Raw genomic sequence first — 17,567 nt, forward strand, 5'->3', positions numbered from 1 at the left:
TTTATGCTGAATGTGATCTGTGGAACAGGGTTGTAGCACCACCTAGAAGCTTGTTAGAAATGCAGAATTTTAGTCAATACCAGGAACTACTTTATTTAACAAGGCTCCCAGGTAGCATGCGTGCACATTGAGGTTTGAGAAGTAAAGGCTTAGTATTTTCATGAAATAGGCTTGTATCCAAGTCTGCCATCTAGATAGACCCTACCTATGTAATCTCAGAAAATAGTTTTCTAAGGACCATGAAACTTGTATAGTTAACCTCTGTGCACATAGTGCTGCAAGTTTACATTTATTATGCAGAGCATTTATTGTTTGTCTCCTTTTTTCTCACCCTTCAGCTTCCAGACTGGGGCTTGAGGACTTAGTGCAGGGCCTTCTAAAACAAAAAACAAAATGAACCAAAAGAAACAAACAAAAAAAATTATCAACCTGTCTTTTGTCCTCTTTAAAATAAGACAACTACAATTTTAAAGTGGCATGGTTTTATTTTTCCACTTGGGCTCCTGCACAATGAAATGTTGTGCCAACTGTAAATTCCTCGAATCTAAACAACTGTCAGTCTTCATAATCAGCAAATGGCATTTTGGCACATTTGTTGAAACCCCATTTCAAGCCTGATGCTTTATGTTTTGGGAAAGTATGAAGAGCCATCTGTAATTTCAGAAACTGGTGGTCCAGGCAAGGAGCCCAGGAGAGAAGCTGTTCTCATCTCCCATTGGTTGCCTTTATCTAGTACTTGTTTCCCCACAGCAGCAGACTTGGCCACAGGAAAAGTGGCAGATACCATTCCCTCAAGATTCTTCCACTCAAACAGCCCAGGAGCTCCCCTGGAGGGTTCTCTGTTCTACATAGACTTATTAATGAAATTCATCCCCTGTCTTCTCCAACTCTAACACAGTCCTACTCAGGGTCACTAAGCATCTGCTCTTCCTCTCCCAACTCACATCAGTTGCTTCCTTAAAAACAGTCCATCTGCTTTCTGGAGTATCGATTGACCAGGAGAAAACCAAGGAAAAAAAAAACCAAACAAACCATGCAGTGAACTATGTATTTTATCAGTTTTTGCCTCATATATTTTAATATTCTCCTAAGTGCATACACATTTAAAATTATTATACATCCTTGGAAAGTTGACTTTTTTATCATTATTTAATGCTCAACTTTATCCCTGATTATTGTTGTTGTTGTTCTGAAGTTGACTTTGTCTGAAATTTATGTAACTACAGCAGATTTCTGCTGATTGATTTTGGCAGGGTATATCTTTCTCCATCCCTTCACTTTTAGCCTATATGAGTCTTTTTATTTAAAGTGGATTTTTGGAAACATGATATGGTTGGGTCTTATTTATTTGTTTTTGTTTGTTTTTAATCCACTTTGGCAATCACTACTTTTAAATTATCTACCCATATCATTCATATTTAGAGTAATTATTGATAAAATTAGGTTAATATCTACCATGTTTGTCAATTGTTTACTATTTATTGCATTTTTCTCTTTGACTTTTATTTTTGTCTTTTCTCACTTTCACCAGGCATTTTATGTGATTTCATTTTATCTCCATTCAATATATCCATCATGTTTCTTACAAATACTTTTAGTTGTGCCTCTGGAGTTTGCAATATGCATTTATCACTAATTTAAGCCCACCTTCAAATTACACTATATCACTTTACATGTAGTGCAGTTACCTTATAACAGAGCATTCCTAAGTCCTTCTTCCCATCCACTATGACATCACTGCCATTAATTTCACTTATATCTATATTTTAACTACCCAATTGTTACTATTATAACTTTAAACAGTTATCTTTCAGATCGATTAATAAGAATATGCATTTCACTTTTATTTATTTCTTCCCTGACATTTCCTTTCTTTACATAGATCTGAGTTTCTTACCTGTATCCTTTTTCTTTTTCCTGAAGAATTTGTCTTAATACTTCTTGTAGAACAGATCTGTGGGCAATGGATTCCCTTCGTTTTTCTTTTTGTCTGGGAAAGTCCTTATTTCTTCTTCACTTTTGAAGCTTAATTGTGCTGAACATATAGCTCCGTGTGTGTGTGTGTGTGTGTGTGTGTGTGTCAATTGTTTTTTTTTTTTGAGACAGAGTCTTGGTCTGTCACCCAGGCTGGGGTGCAATGGCACGATCTTGGCTCACTGCAACTTCCACCTCCTGGGTTCAAGTGATTCTCCTGCTTCAGCCTCCCAAGTAACTGGGACTACAGCCACATACCACCACACCTGGCTAATTTTTTGTATTTTTAGTAGAGACAGGGTTTCACCACGTTAGCCAGAATGATCTCGATCTCCTGACCTTGTGATCCACCTGCCTTGACCTCCCAAAGTGCTATGATTACAGGCGTGAGCCACCGCATCCAGCTGTCTTGTCTTTTAACACTTTAAATATTTTACTTCAATCTCTTTTAGCATGAATAGTTTTTGGCAAGAAATATGCTGCTATTCTTTTTCCTCTATAGGTAAAGTGTTCTCCCCCTTCCATCCCGCAGACTTCTTTCGGGATTTTCTCTTTGCCTTTTGTTTTCTGCAGTTTGAATATTATAGTTGTAAATGTAAGCATTTTTACCCTAAAAATCTACTGAATATTACAATACCTCAAAAAACGATTAAAGTGAATGAATGGATTTTACAGTACATAAACTACACTTCATTAAGCTTTTTTTTTAAAAAAAAAAAAAAGGTAAAATAAAGGCTTAAAAAAGCATGGATTCCAAACTCCATACAGAGTTTGATATCTGACAAAGGTTTTAAATATATATATATAAAATCTCATGTAAGCCTGACTGTGTTCCTATACAATTCCACTTTCAGCTTTATGACTATGCTCACTATTATTTAAGAAGAATTGCCTAACATTATACCCTCATCCCTCCCTGAGACTCTGTCTATTTACGGACCCTCACTGCATTACTGAGTTCTTCCCCACACCTCACCTCATTTTCACATCTCACCATTAAGGATGTCTGTTTGTTACATCACTTAGTAATAAAAACTGGTTTATGTGCAAAACAAACAAACACAAACTTTTAGCTTTAGATAGACAATAGAAAAAAAAAAATGTTTTCTACCTCGTAAGTTCCAAAAAGTACAATTCTGTAAATGAAGGGTCAGTGAAGTGTGGAGATTTGGTAGATCAGACTACATGGAGGCCAGTTTCAACTATAACATGCAAAGAGTTTGGAAATCACCATTCTCATCATTACCACAAGAAAAAGCTGAACGAACATGATATGGTTTGGATTTGTGTCCCCGCCCAAATCTCAGGTGGAACTGTAATCCCCAGTGTAGGAGGTAGGCCTGGTGGGAAGTGACTGGATGACGGGGGTGGATTTTCCCATTTGGTGCTAATGCATGTTTTCTGCTTTACTGAGGTATGATAGACAAATAAAAATGATCAGTCTGTGTCTTTTGATTGGAGAATTTATTTCATTTACATTTAAAATAACTATTGATAAGTGAAGACTTATCACTGCCATTTTAATTATTTATGTTTGTTTTGCAGTGAGCTTGTTCTTCTCTTGCTTTCTTCCTTTATTTGATTTTTTATTTTTTGGTTTGATTATTTTCTCTTTATCTTTTGAGACTTTTCTTTGTGGTTATCTTAAGACTTTCATAAAAATATCTTGTGGTTAAAACCATCTGTTTTAAGTTAATAGCAATTACAACTGCATACAAAGACTCTATGATTGAAAGTATTACTATTTTTTACTTTTAAAAATAAAAATATGAATAGCTACTTGTTTTGAATATTAAAAACAAAGATTATAATACTTTATTAATAAATTAGCTGAATTATCTGGTTTTGGGAGAATCTGTAATCACTATTACATAAAACCATTAAAGTGAATGTTACAGATATAATTAATACACAGCTATATATTTTCCATTTTGTACCAAATCTTTAAACAATAATCATCTTATCATAATGTTCAGGTGTAAATAAATATATGAATGACACTACCACCCTGGTACAAGATACATAGAGTTGCACACATTCAAAACAACCCTATCAGTTATGATAGACTAAAAATTAGCACATCTGCTGTTGTGATTTCTTAATGTCCATGGCTAAATCGGCACACATTAAACAAAGAAGATATTGTAAAATGAAGCTGTAGTTCAGGCGGATCAGATTTATCTGAGGAATAAATCAAAATATTCTCTTATAACTATATCCATTAGAATGCATGATCAAAGGACATGGTGTGACATTTAAAGGCATAGATTCTGAATTTTGGTTCTATAATTTCTGAAGCTCCAGTAACTGATAGTTGGTTCCAAATGGCCTTAATATTGATTGAGACACCAAATACTTTCAGGCTTACATTTCCATGGAGAGATGTAAACTAGTGATTCATTTTAGACATTGAACTGCTCCATCTGATTCCAAGGACTGGTCCAGTATTCTAACCTGTTATGGTTACCTGACTTACATCCCAACAGGTTACAGGCTTTGAAAGTGGGAGTGGGATCAGATAGAAGCATGAAATTTGTTTAGGAATTAGTGATGACTGAGGATTCCAAATCATTCAAGAGAGTTTCCAAGGATTCAAGTCCCTGATACTGCTTTTATTCCCATCTCTCCCCAGTAAAAATGCAGAACATTTTCAGTTCTATATTCCTCCACTAGATAGATCACACCTCTTCCATAGAAACCATCAAATTTTCAGGATGCCAAGAACTTTTCCACCAGGAAAAAAAAAATGATAGGAAGGGAGGAAGAACAAAAGGAAGAAAAGGAAATAGCAGCTTCAGATATGTGTCACCCAATAAATAGCCATCATTATACTCCTTTCCATTTTGGGGCTTGCAGCCTACTTCTTCTCCACTGGGTTATCGCAGATAAAGGAAGAAACATGATTGACAATTCACCGCAGACTCTTATCCTGCCAAGAAACAACAAAGCACCTGTCATTGGATCAAGAACGCCTAGACTTAAGCTTGCTATTTATAAACAGAAAATTTTGCTGAAGGATTAGTTGAGGAATCAGTTGTTGCTAGACTATGTCTTGACTTACTTGAATACCTGGAGTAGGAAAAAAAGTAATTAAATTAAGCAGACTTAAACAAAGACGATGGAAATATAATGCAAATTTTGCCACAAGTCATACCACGGCAAGAGACCTCGTTTGAGAAATATGTAGTAAACTTTCTAGTGGGACTTTTTCCGTAGGAAACAGAACATGAGCTAAATAAGTTTCTGTCACTCTCTCTGTTTCTCTGACACTTTATCTTATTCTTATTGTTATTATTGAGACAGACTCTCGCTCTGTCACCAGGCTGGAGTGCAGTGGTATGATCTCGGCTCACTGCAACCTCTACCCACCTAGTTTAAGCAATTTTGTCACCTCAGCCTCCAAGTAGCTGGCATTACAGGCACGTGCCACCATGCCCGGCTAATTTTTGCATTTTTAGTAGAGGTGGGGTTTCACCATGTTGGCCAGGCTAGTCTTGAACTCCTGACCTCAAGTGACCCACCTGCCTCATCCTCCCAAAGTGCTGGGCATGAGCCACCATGCCCAGCCTATCTCATTATATTTTGATGCCATAATCTTGTCAGGGAATCCACGATAAAAACAGTAACGACCATAAGGTTATACAGAAGGCTTAACCAAATATCCAAATGAATCTATTAATAATTTGTCTCTCATCCAGAGACAGCTGCTTTCTGTATAGAGTCACTTTGGGAAGCAGTGATGATGTAGTGGAAAGATAGCTAAACCTGGGAATGCCTGGGCTCTTCTACTGTCTAACTTTAGAAAAGCCAGAATTGCTCTGAGGTTTAATGTCCTTATTTGTAAAGTGGAGTTAAGAAAATCCACCTTACACAGCTCTTAAGAATTAATTAGAACTACATAAAAGTGTATTGGAAAACTAGAAAAACTGCAAATGTTAGGTGCTATTAATTATTAATGAGTATTTGAAAATCAAAATTAGTAATAAACTTATTTGTCTTTATAACACAAAGGGAGAAGCTATATTATTCTAGATTTGAGATACAACTCTATCATTAACCCACTCTGTTACCTTGGTTATGTTAATTAAAGTCTTTGAGATTAAGCTTTCTACTATTAAAAAATAGATAGAAATAAATTTTTGGTAAATATTGAAAGATATTAAATACAGAGCCCTCATCACAATTCCAGTATACAACAAATCCACAGAAAATGTTAGCTATTATTTAAAATGTGATGTACTTACTAAGACATACCAACAAACCGCGTTCATCCTCTGAGCCTCTATCTGAGCAGTGTCCGTACACCCTCCACAACCTACTTTTCTTCTCTTTTAAAAATGCTTCAGCAACAGCTTTGGTATTACAACGGTAATAGTTTTGTAACCTTTGTAACTACTTTTGTAACTGCTATGGGCATATTCATAATTGCTTTTGCTTTAGGGGTTAGTTGAATTATCATCATTAATTTAAAGCTCCACTTGTATGGTGTTAGGTCAGAATCATTGAAAAGTTTTATGGTGGAAATAAAATCAAATAATTTCATACTAAGAAAAAACGTTAAGGTTTTTGAATTCATGTTATTTATTCAAATTGAGAATATCCTTAATGGTATACCTGAAAGATGGTTCTCTTTACCTCTTCTTGAATACTTCCAGTGATGAGATCATTGCATCAAAAGGTTGCTTATTTCATTGATGTAAAATTTCTAATAATTAAACAATTCTTTTTTACATTGAAAACAAATCTATTTTTCTGCTACATCTGCCCATGGTTCTTGAGTCTGTGTAAAACAACTCCTACCTAGTCTACCTACCAGCTTTGCAAGGATTTGAAGACCACATTAAATCTCTTTCTCCTCTTTTGGTGCAAGACTCAAATCTCTGTAATTCAGCATAGCCTAGTGCTTAAAAGAATTGGCTTTGAAATTACAATGTCAGCTCATTTACTTTCTAGTTGTGTAATCTCGAGATTATTTAATCTGTTGTCCAGTTTCTTTGTCAAATAATACTGTCTACTTCCTAAAATTTCATTTGGAGATTAAATGTAACAATGAATTAAATACATTAGCATGACAGTTTATGGTAAGTACTTACAGTGGATTGTTAATTAAATAATAACAGTTTAGTTGATTGTTTTTTGGTTTATAGCTCCTCTATTTATACTGGTCATCTTCCCAGCAATGTGTCCAGTATGTGAGACTGTTTTTCTGTAGAAGTAATGACTTGAAGATACATCATGATAGTAGATGCATAATAAATAACTACTGATTAGGCTTCTGTCTTGAATAGTGATGTTTATTAGAGCTAGCCATATAGTCACATGCATGTATACATAATTTGAAAAGTGATGAGGCAAGTGGTAACACAAACTATCATGAGATCGTGAACTTATGATATTGATCTGAATTGGAGCAAAGACTTGAAGGTGTAACAGACAACCAAACAAAGGGATAGCAATGCAAGTGACCTAATGTTAAAACTAGTGTTTTTCTACTATGTAAACAGCCTTGGGGGAACATATTTCCCACTTTAGAGCATCACTTTCCAATGATATTATTACTGTTATCTCATGATTGGGTGATGAATGCTACTGACAAACTAATTGCTCCCTCAGAGCTATCACTGAGTCCCAAGTAGGGCTTAAGGGGTTCTGAAAAGAAATTTCAAGAAAGCAATCCAGAGAGAGTGAGTGTGTACGGGTCTTGACTGTACAAATCCTATGAGATTTGATTCGTTATAAATAGGAGAATTAAGGCTCCTCTGGCTGGACCACACTGTACCCTGCTGAGAAAAAGTAAATGTGAGATCTTGTTACAACAGTTGGAAAACTTGACTGTGTTCTCAGGTGGACTGTGTGAGTATTCAAACTTCTACCTATGTCTCACTGTTAGCCTCTTCCCCTCACACACTAATGGGTTCACACATGGAGATCTTCTTTGTCTTTGGTGACTTCTTTCTGAAATGGACTTAAAAATCAAATTATGGAATCACAGGATATCATTGTGTCTGATCATAGGCAAGAACCAGATGCTCTCCCTCTTGCCTTTGCTAACCAAAGAGATGAAACTCACAGGAATCTGTGTTGCTCAGAGAGACGATTCAGGTGTGGCTAGAATTAATAACAAGGGGCAGACTGCAGAAGCATTTCTTCCCCAGAATGTCACTGTTTCTATACTGTCTTTACTTTTGCCGAGTTCTTGGGTAATATGTGGGTGACTCATTCTGGCTTGGTCATTCTCTTTAGAGGTACTTTTCCATGACACTTGCGACAGCTTATGATTCGGATCCCTATGTTGAATGTGGCTCCGCAACTTGAAAGCTCCTGAATTGGAGCTGATACTAAGGTCTAGTGTTAAAGGGGTAGAAAACACCTGTTATGTGATCTCTAAAACTAAATGAGGTATTTATCAATTGGGCTCTAAAGTCAAGACTGAAAATGACCAGGAGGAAATAGGACATGAAGACTTTTCCTACCTTAATATAAAGCAATTATATGAATGCATCTGGAAAGAGTGTCATTGCCAAGCAATGGGTACCTTTCCAAGCAAGGCTGTCTTAGAAAGCAGAGGCAAACAGAGGGCACAATTTCCTAATGATTGAGGACACAGGAAATGGAATTAAACAAATCTGTCACATACTAGCTTTTTAAGCATGAGAAATGTGCTTGATTTTTCTAAGCTTCACTTTCCTATCTATAGATAAGAACAGTAATAATAATAGTACTTTCTTTTTATAGGTATACTTTAAAAATAAATAATAAATTTTAAAACGCTGAGCCTGTCCTTGGAACACAGTAAGTATTCATTAAATGGTGTGTGTGTGTGTGTGTCTGTGTGTGTGTGTGTATGTGTGTATTACCATTATTATTACTAACTGAGTAATGAGAGATCCCTGAATCTTTCAGGTGCTATACTCTGCTCTTAACTTATGTAACCTACCTCATTAGTGCTGTTCTTTGCCTTTCTTTACATGGATCACTGTATTTCTTACTTCATTACGGGAACATGAATTGGATGCTTTCCTTGCTGATACTGCTTCTCAATATTTCAGTCATCTTAAGTCGGCTTAGAAACAGAAGAACCAGAACAGCATCTCTTATTAGAGTTGGAGATCTTTGACCTTTCAAGTCTAGAAAGATGTAATCTGAAGAGTATGTAATCTTAAATCTATTCAATGATGTTATTTAATAAAATATTTTTTGCAAATAATTACAGGATACAAACATTAAAGGAAGGTACTTAAGAATTAAGTTTAAGATACATAAAATAAAGGGAACTAAGCTATGAAGATGCAAAGGCATAAGAATGATACAATGGACTTTGTGGACTTGGGGGGAAGGGTGGGAGGGGGGTGAGGGGTAAAATACTACAAATATGGTGCAGTGTATACTGCTCAGGTCATGGGTGCACCAAAATCTCACAAATCACCACTAAATCATGTACTTATGTAACTAAAAACTACCTGTACCCCAATAACTTACGGAAGAAAGGAAAAAACTTTTCATTAGGGTTCATAGTTTTGCCAGACATTTTAGCAGATACTTCATAAACTTTAATACTAGGATATTTGTGTTACCAATGTTATAATAAGTATGATTTCCATTTGGCAGATGATGAAACTAAGTCTATGAAAGATGCATGTAAATTGTTTTAACAAGTATAGCTAATAAATGGAAAGGCCAGGATTCATAGTGAGTTTTCCGGTTTCTAACATAATTATTTTTCTGTTACGTTGCAGAGGACAATGGATAGTGGAAGTTTCTTATGTAAAGACATCACAAGAGTTCAAATAGTAAATATGCTCAAAAAGAATAAATCCATGGTACATAGGCTTCTAACTTGTTTTAAATATGCCTCTAAACTTCTCATCCTGTAGAAGACAAGCATCTGCCTTTACAAAGCATTCCTTCCATGAGTTGAATAGACTGACTCTAAAATAGGCATTTCCTTATTATCTGATTTTTTTTTTTTAACATGAATCTCTCTCTTGCCTTTCATAAGATGGCAGGTTGTTCCTTGTTAAAAACATAGCCAAAGCACTCATCAGCAAAAAGCTTGAGAACTTGACATTGGTATTTAGACTTCGGTGTCTTGGGTACCTTTTCAAGGTTAGATGTTTTCACAGTCATGAAGAATCTCTCGGTGGTGTCCGAATTCATCCTGCTGGGCATCCCGCACACAGAGGGTCTGGAGACTATGCTCTTGGTCCTGTTTTTGTCCTTCTACATCTTCACCCTTATGGGGAACCTGCTCATCTTGCTGGCTATTGTCTCCTCCGCTCGGCTTCACACACCCATGTACTTCTTCCTGTGCAAACTGTCTATTTTTGACATATTTTTCCCTTCTGTGAGTTCCCCTAAGATGCTGTGCTATCTTTCAGGGAACAGCCGAGCCATCTCCTATGCAGGCTGTGCATCCCAGCTCTTCTTCTACCATTTCCTGGGCTGCACTGAGTGTTTCCTGTACACGGTAATGGCCTACGACCGCTTTGTTGCCATTTGTCACCCTCTACACTACACCGTAATCATGAGCCACAGAGCGTGCGTCATCCTAGCCATGGGGACCTCATTCTTTGGCTGCATTCAGGCCACCTTTCTGACCACTCTCACTTTCCAATTGCCTTACTGTGGCCCCAATGAGGTGGACTATTATTTCTGTGATATCCCAGTCATGCTGAAGCTGGCTTGCGCAGATACCTCAGCCCTGGAGATGGTGGGGTTCATCAGCGTGGGCCTGATGCCCCTCAGCTGTTTCCTTCTCGTCCTCACCTCTTACAGTCGCATCGTCTTCTCCATCCTGCAGATCCACTCTGCCGAGGGCCGACACCATGCCTTCTCCACCTGCAGTGCCCACCTCACTGCCATCCTGCTTTTTTACATGCCAGTGGTCCTCATTTACCTGAGGCCAACCCCCAGCCCCTGGTTGGATGCAACTGTTCAGATTCTGAATAATCTGGTCACCCCCATGCTGAACCCCTTAATCTACAGTCTCAGGAATAAGGAGGTGAAATCATCACTAAGGAGGGTCCTACATCAGCTGGGCTTCCTCCCTGAGCAGTTGTAGAGAGAAATAAGTAACTACCACTTCAACCACACTTCACAGCTTATAACAATTTTTATTTGGTGCTCACAAATATTTTTGAAATTGAGGGCACAGGTGTTATTATTTCCATTTTACAATGTGGAGACTAACACTCAAAGTCACTTTTCCAGGGACATGTAAGGAGTGAATGGCAGAATGAGGACTCCAGAGCTGGTTTTGTGACTCTGGGGCCTGTGCTCTCTTGAGGAAATCATACTGAGAGAGAGAGAGAAAAACTCTTCTCAGCAGGCAGAACAGCTTGGAGCTTCTGCTTCTCAATCTGTATTTTCTTCATCCTCCCACATCCCCTCCTCCTCTTCATTTCCCTCCCACTGTGACATTTATTCATCTTGACTGCAGTGACTATATCCTCAAATGCCTGCATTGGATAAGTCCTTATTTTTATTCATCTACAAGTTGTTAAAAATGTTATTCAGTCCTAAAGGAATGAGGAATGCCTCCTACAATATGGATAAACTTGAAAAGCTAATGCTCAGTGGAAAAAAAAAGCCAGACACAATAGGTCACATATTGTATGATTCCATTCCTATTAAATATCCAGAGCAGGTAAATCCATTAAAACAGAGGAAATTGATTTTTTTTTTTAGTTTGATTGTGGGGTGATGAAAATGTTTTGGAACTAGGTAGAGGTGATGATTGTACAACTCTGTGAATGTGCTATGTACAATAGGAATGTGAATGTACACAACTGCACTGATTTGTTCACTTTAAAATAGTTCATTTTTTGTTATGTAAATTGTACCTCAATTTAAAAAGAATCACTCTCTCAAAAAAAAGAGAAAAAAGAAAGAAAAGAAAAAGTGGGTTTTTTGTTGGTGGTGGTTGTGGTGGTGGCGCCTCCCAATAGATTTAAATAGAATCCTGTTACTTCTGAACCATAAGGAAGTTGTATAAAGAGAAAGGCTTCTGGCTGGGACCTGAGGCAGTCTCCTATGGGTAAAGCAGAGATACTAGCGGGCTGTGTCACTTCCAAACCCTGCCTGCCGTGTTTAGACCTGGAAACAGGCCCTGGCTGTGAAGATGCAGCATGTGAGTGAGATGCGAAGGTAGGTAGGGGAATCCAAACAAGGGCAACTGTGCTGTGATCCTGAAGGGGTGACCTGCCCCTCCACAGCTGTGGGCGTTTCTCCTTAGGTGGAAGGAGAGACTTGAGAAAAGAAATGAGACACAGAGACAAAGTATAGAGAAAGAAAAAGTGGGCCCAGGGAACCGGCGCTCAGCATACAGAGGACCCGCACCGGCACGGGTCTCTGAGTTCCCTCAGTATTTATTGATCATTATCTGTACCATCTTAGAAAACGGGAAGTGGCAGAATAATAGGATCATTGTAGGGAAAAGGTCAGCAGTAAGACATATGAATAAAGATCTCTGTGACATGAATAAGTTTAAGGAAAAGCGCTGTGCCTTGATATGCATATGAAAACATCTCCATAAACCTTTTTAGTGCATAAAGAGCAGCATTGCCACTAGCACGTCCCACCTTCAGCCCTAAGGCTGTTTTCTCTTTTCTCAGTAAATAGAACATACTATCAGGTTTTACACCCAGATGTTCCATTGTCCAGGGATGGGCAGGAGACAGAGGCTTTTCTCTATCTCAACCGCCAAGAGGCCTTCTTTCCTCTTATACTAGTCCTCCTCAGTACAGACCCTTCACGGGTGTCAGGCTGGGAGAGGATTAGGTCTTTTCCTTCCCACAAGGCCATATTTCAGACTATCTCATGAGAAACCTTGGACAATATCTAGCTTTCCTAGGCAGAGGTCCCTGTGATCTTCTGCAGTGTATGTGTCCCTGGGTACCTGAGATTAAGAGAATGGTGATGACTTTTCACAAGCATACTGCCTTCAGGTACTTGTTTAACAAAGCACACCCGGCACAGCCCAAAATCCTTTAAACCTTGAGTCACCACAGCACATGTCTCTTGCAAGGACAGGGTTGGGGGTAGGATTACAGATTAACAGCATCTCAAATACAGAACAAAATGGAGTCTCTTATGTCTACTTCTTTCTGTATAGACACAGTAACAGTCTGATCTCTCTTTCTTTTCCCCACATTTCCCCCTTTTCTTTTCAACAAAACCGCCATCGTCATCATGGATCCTTCTTGATGGTCGCTGTCTCTTTGGAACTGTTGGGTATACCTGCGGACTAACAGCCTGGCTGGAACCCAAGGCAGTCTCCTATGGGTAAAGCAGAGATACTAGCGGGCTGTATCACTTCCAAACCCTGCCTGCCGGGCTTAAACCTGGAAACAGGCCCTGGCTGTGAAGATGCAGCATGTGAGTGAGATGCGAAGGTAGGTAGGGGAATCCAAACAAGGACAACTGTGCTGTGATCCCACGTTAGAAAGTCTGGCTTTGAGTAGGGCGTGGTGTCTCACATCTGTAATCCTAGCACTTTGGGAGGCCGAGGTGGGTGGATCACCTTAGGTCATGAGTTCAAGACCAGCCTGGCCAACATGGTGAAACCCCATCTCCACTTAAATACAAAAATTAGCCGGTCATGATGGCGGGTGCCTGTAGTCCCAGCTGCTCAAGAGGCTGAGACAGGAGAATTCCTTGAACTCAGGAGACAGTGGTTGCCGTGAGCCAAGATTGCGCCACTGCACTCCAGCCTGGGTGACTGAGTGAGACCCCATCTCAAAAAAAAAAAAAAAAAAAGAAAGAAAGTCTTGCTCAGTACAACGAAGAGGCAATGCTGGGTACAAGATGTTATCGTTTGGTGTCTTTGGCTTCTCTGTTGACTAAAAGGGTTCGATTTTGGTCCCCCTTCTTTTTTTTTTTTTTTGAGATGGAGTCTTGCTCTGTCACCCAGGCTGGAGTGCAGTGGCCGGATCTCAGCTCACTGCAAGCTCCTCCTCCCGGGTTTACGCCATTCTCCTGCCTCAGCCTCCCCAGTAGCTGGGACTACAGGCGCCCGCCACCTCGCCCGGCTAGTTTTTTTGTGTGTTTTTTAGTAGAGACGGGGTTTCACCATGTTAGCCAGGATGGTCTCGATCTCCTGACCTTGTGGTCCGCCCGTCTCGGCCTCCCAAAGTGCTGGGATTACAGGCTTGAGCCACCGCGCCCAACCTTGGTCCCCCTTCTTACATTTCTTTATTTTTTGGCTGAAATATGCTAAGAATAAGAAGTGAGCTATTGTTTTCATAACTGAATTCATTGAGAATCCTATCATACTGGGGAAATATGTTGCTGCGAACTTTGCTCCAACAGGGCTGTAAAGAGGATGATGGAAGAGGAGAGGGCAGAAGCAGAGACCAGTGCTTTTTCCCCACCTGCACTTCTTAGAATTAGAGAGTAGTCAAGAAAGGACCAGAACAAATGAGCAACACTGTGTCAGTGCCTCCAGCCAGTGGTTAAGCCTGCACAGCTCCTGGAAGGGAGACAAACGTTTGCCTGGTCACTACTCAAACTCCTAAAAACCTCCTTCAGTGCTGTTTCCCCCTCGTGTTCCAGTAAACAAGAGCCTAAAAGGGAAGCTAGAAATACATCTCAAATTATTTCAAATTTATTCCAAATCGCACGCCCTTCTCAAGCCTCTTTGGGTCCAATCTGAAGACCCCTTCCCATGCCTCAGTTTTCTGGTTGTAGCAGCATAGTCAGTAAAAACAGATGAATTTGTAAAGATAAAAGATGCAATCTGATTCCTCTTCAGATTTTCACCCATTCAGATGTTGTTTGATGAATAACTCTGTGCAAGGGTGAGGAATACAAAGTGAAAAAGATATGACCCCAGCCGCACCGAAATGAGAGTCTGCTGGAGAAACAAACAGACATACAACTAACTAGAACATCCCATCATTAAACTATGATCAAGATGTACAATACAGCAGAAAATCTGGAGTGCGTTTTCCTCATTTGAAGAAAGGACCTTACAGCAAAGGTGTTGAAGATTGAAAATGTTATGTTGTTTGTTTTTTCAATATTAAGAATGGCTGAGGAGTCTTTTCCAGGGAGAGGCAACATACTTCTCAGTCTTTATATGTGAGGGGAGAGCGGTGAGAGATGATTATTTGGGCAGGTATCACTTAACTGTTTGCCATTTTTGACCAAACGCCTTTGCAGGAAAAATAAAATTTAGTGTGCCTTCTGTTTTCAGGGTTCTTCTCCAGCTCAGTTCTTTGTTCATTGGATTTGATGTCTTGAACAAAAAAAACTATATCCCTTTCTCCTTAAATAAGATGACTTTTCTGCTCATCCCAGTGGTTCTGAGAGATGCTGTTCTTAAGTCTCCAGGTAGTGTCTGAGTTCTCTTTCCACCTAAGCAGGAGCCCAGAATGCCAGCCCCAACCTGCAGGTGTGCAGGCCCAAGTTGGGTGTGAGGGTGAGCTGATATTTTTCTGTGTTCTATAATCTAAGGGGTAGTGTAAGAAGAACTTGAGAAAAACTGTCAAAGGGAAAACCTCAAACCAGGTAGACAATCTAGAAGAATATTTAACCCACATGGGCAAAGCAAGACAAAAAAATCAAGTGTCAAGACCAGGGAGACCAGAGAAGAACAAGAATATTGAAGCGGAGGATCAGAGGATGTTTTGAGCAGAACAGGCTCCAGCACAGCCTTTCCTGAGACAATGGGTTGAAGCATGGTCTAAGAGGTGCATCCAAGACCTGATGCCAAGTGGATTCCAGTTTCTTTAAAGGCTTCTTTGTTCTCCCCCCATTTTGTTTTCTTTTTGCAAGACACTCCTGTATTTTCCAGTCACTGTTCCTTTTTGCTCTATTCTAATTTTTTTACGAAACTGATGCCTGTTCTGAGTTTCACTTAGGTTGTTTTGTTTTACCTTTTTTTGTCCCAAGAGCGCAAAACTATGATGGGGGCATCCAAAATGAAAACCTATGATGCGGACACTAAAAGTGAAGCTAAGGTGATGGCCACTGACATGGGAGGGGAGGATTGTGAAGAGGGGTTTCCAAAGGAGCATTCACAGGGTCTGGGACCTGCTCTGTTTATTTCCTGCCCTCTCCCGGCCCTTGCTGGTTTGTTCTAAATCAAATTGATTGAAATGAATGAATAACGAGTCAGAAATAATGTTTTCAGTCACTCAATTGGCAATTACTTTTGGTCAAGGATATTGACTCCACCTTTGCAAAAATAATTAGTCAAGCTAAGAGAATAGCATTATTACATTATATGTTGTATTAGTTCACTTAGGGTAAGAGGGGCAATAATACCTGTTATTGCTGGAGTGCTACACTGGTGAGAAACAATCGAGCCTACTCTATATCATTCCTTTATTTTACATTCTGTTTAAAAATATTATTTTAATTATTGTTTTGCTGATAAGCTATAATAATGATACCATTAAAAAGCCATTCTTTATTGTCCTGTTGGATGTCTGTTTTTAAAAAAGTTTTTATTAAATATTAAACATTTAGAAAATAATACTCATGAAAAATATGTAAAATATAAGGAACTGTGATACAATGATACAATGAACACGTGTATCCCATTACCTAGTATAAAAAAAAAAGTAATGCTAGTGCCTTGGAAATTCTCCGTAGACCTTGGCCTGATCACACATTCTTCTTTCTCTCTAGAAGTTATCATTCTCTCTAGTTTTGTGTTTATTATTCCCTTGATGTTATTTGCATTTCACTTGCTATGTTTGTGTCCCTACACACCTGTGTTGGTAACCCTTCTTTGCAAAGCTTTGAACTTTTATTAATATAATTCTACTGAAATTGGCTTTTTTCACTTGACTATTACATATATATTTCAATTTCCTCCCCTTTTATTTTTAGTTGACACATAATAATTTTACATTTATGAGATACAGAGTGATTTTCAATATGTGTACACAACGTGTAATGATCCAATCAGGGTGATTAGCATATCCATCACCTCAAACATTTATCATTTCTTTGTGTTGTGAATTTTCAAAATCCTCTCTTCTAGCTTTTTGAAACTATATAGTAAATTATATCCGGCCACTGCACCCCAGCCTGGGCGACAGAGCGAGACTCCGTCTCAAAAAATAAATAAATAAATAAAAATAAAAATTAAAAAAAACCATATTTACCCTATAGTGCTATAGAACACTAGAACTTCTTCCTCCATCTAGCTGTAACTTTGTATCGATCAACCAACCTTTTCTTATCCTCCATTTTCCCTTCCCCTTCCAAGCTTCTGATAACCACAATTTTACTCTCTGCTTCTATGAACTTAATTACTTTAGCTCCCATATATGAGTGAGACTATGTGGTATTTATCTTTCTGTGCCTGACTTATTTCACTTAACATAATTATGTATTGCATATGTCTGAAATTAACTCATTATTTCCAAAGCGTAGTGTCTCATTGTATGAATATATAAACATATATTTGCTACTGTTTTTATCCGTAAGTAAATAAGTATACATTTCCAAAATAGAAGAACTATTTTTTGTTTCTGTTTCTATCTTGAGACTGGGTCTCCCTCTGTGTCCCAGGCTGGAGTGAAGTGGTGCAGTCACAGCTCACTGCAGCCTCTACCTCCTGGGCTCAAGTGATCCTCAGC

General features: G+C 38.7%; 1 protein-coding gene across 1 annotated transcript; it reads left to right on the plus strand.

Annotated features, from left to right (window-relative positions):
* Positions 1-9,925: 9,925 nt before the first annotated feature.
* LOC103248722 (olfactory receptor 10D1B-like) lies at positions 9,926-11,170 on the plus strand. The gene has a single exon (XM_008021322.3). The coding sequence runs from the start codon at positions 10,100-10,102 to the stop codon at positions 11,033-11,035; it is 936 nt and encodes a 311-aa protein (XP_008019513.3). The 5' UTR covers positions 9,926-10,099; the 3' UTR covers positions 11,036-11,170.
* Positions 11,171-17,567: the final 6,397 nt, after the last annotated feature.

Source organism: Chlorocebus sabaeus, chromosome 1, assembly GCF_047675955.1.
Source record: "Chlorocebus sabaeus isolate Y175 chromosome 1, mChlSab1.0.hap1, whole genome shotgun sequence".
Taxonomy (NCBI): Eukaryota; Metazoa; Chordata; class Mammalia; order Primates; family Cercopithecidae; genus Chlorocebus; species Chlorocebus sabaeus.

Excerpts from the sequence above, each read along its gene's own strand:
- LOC103248722 (XM_008021322.3), top strand. The coding sequence starts at position 10,100 with ATGAAGAATCTCTCGGTGGTGTCCGAATTCATCCTGCTGGGCATCCCG.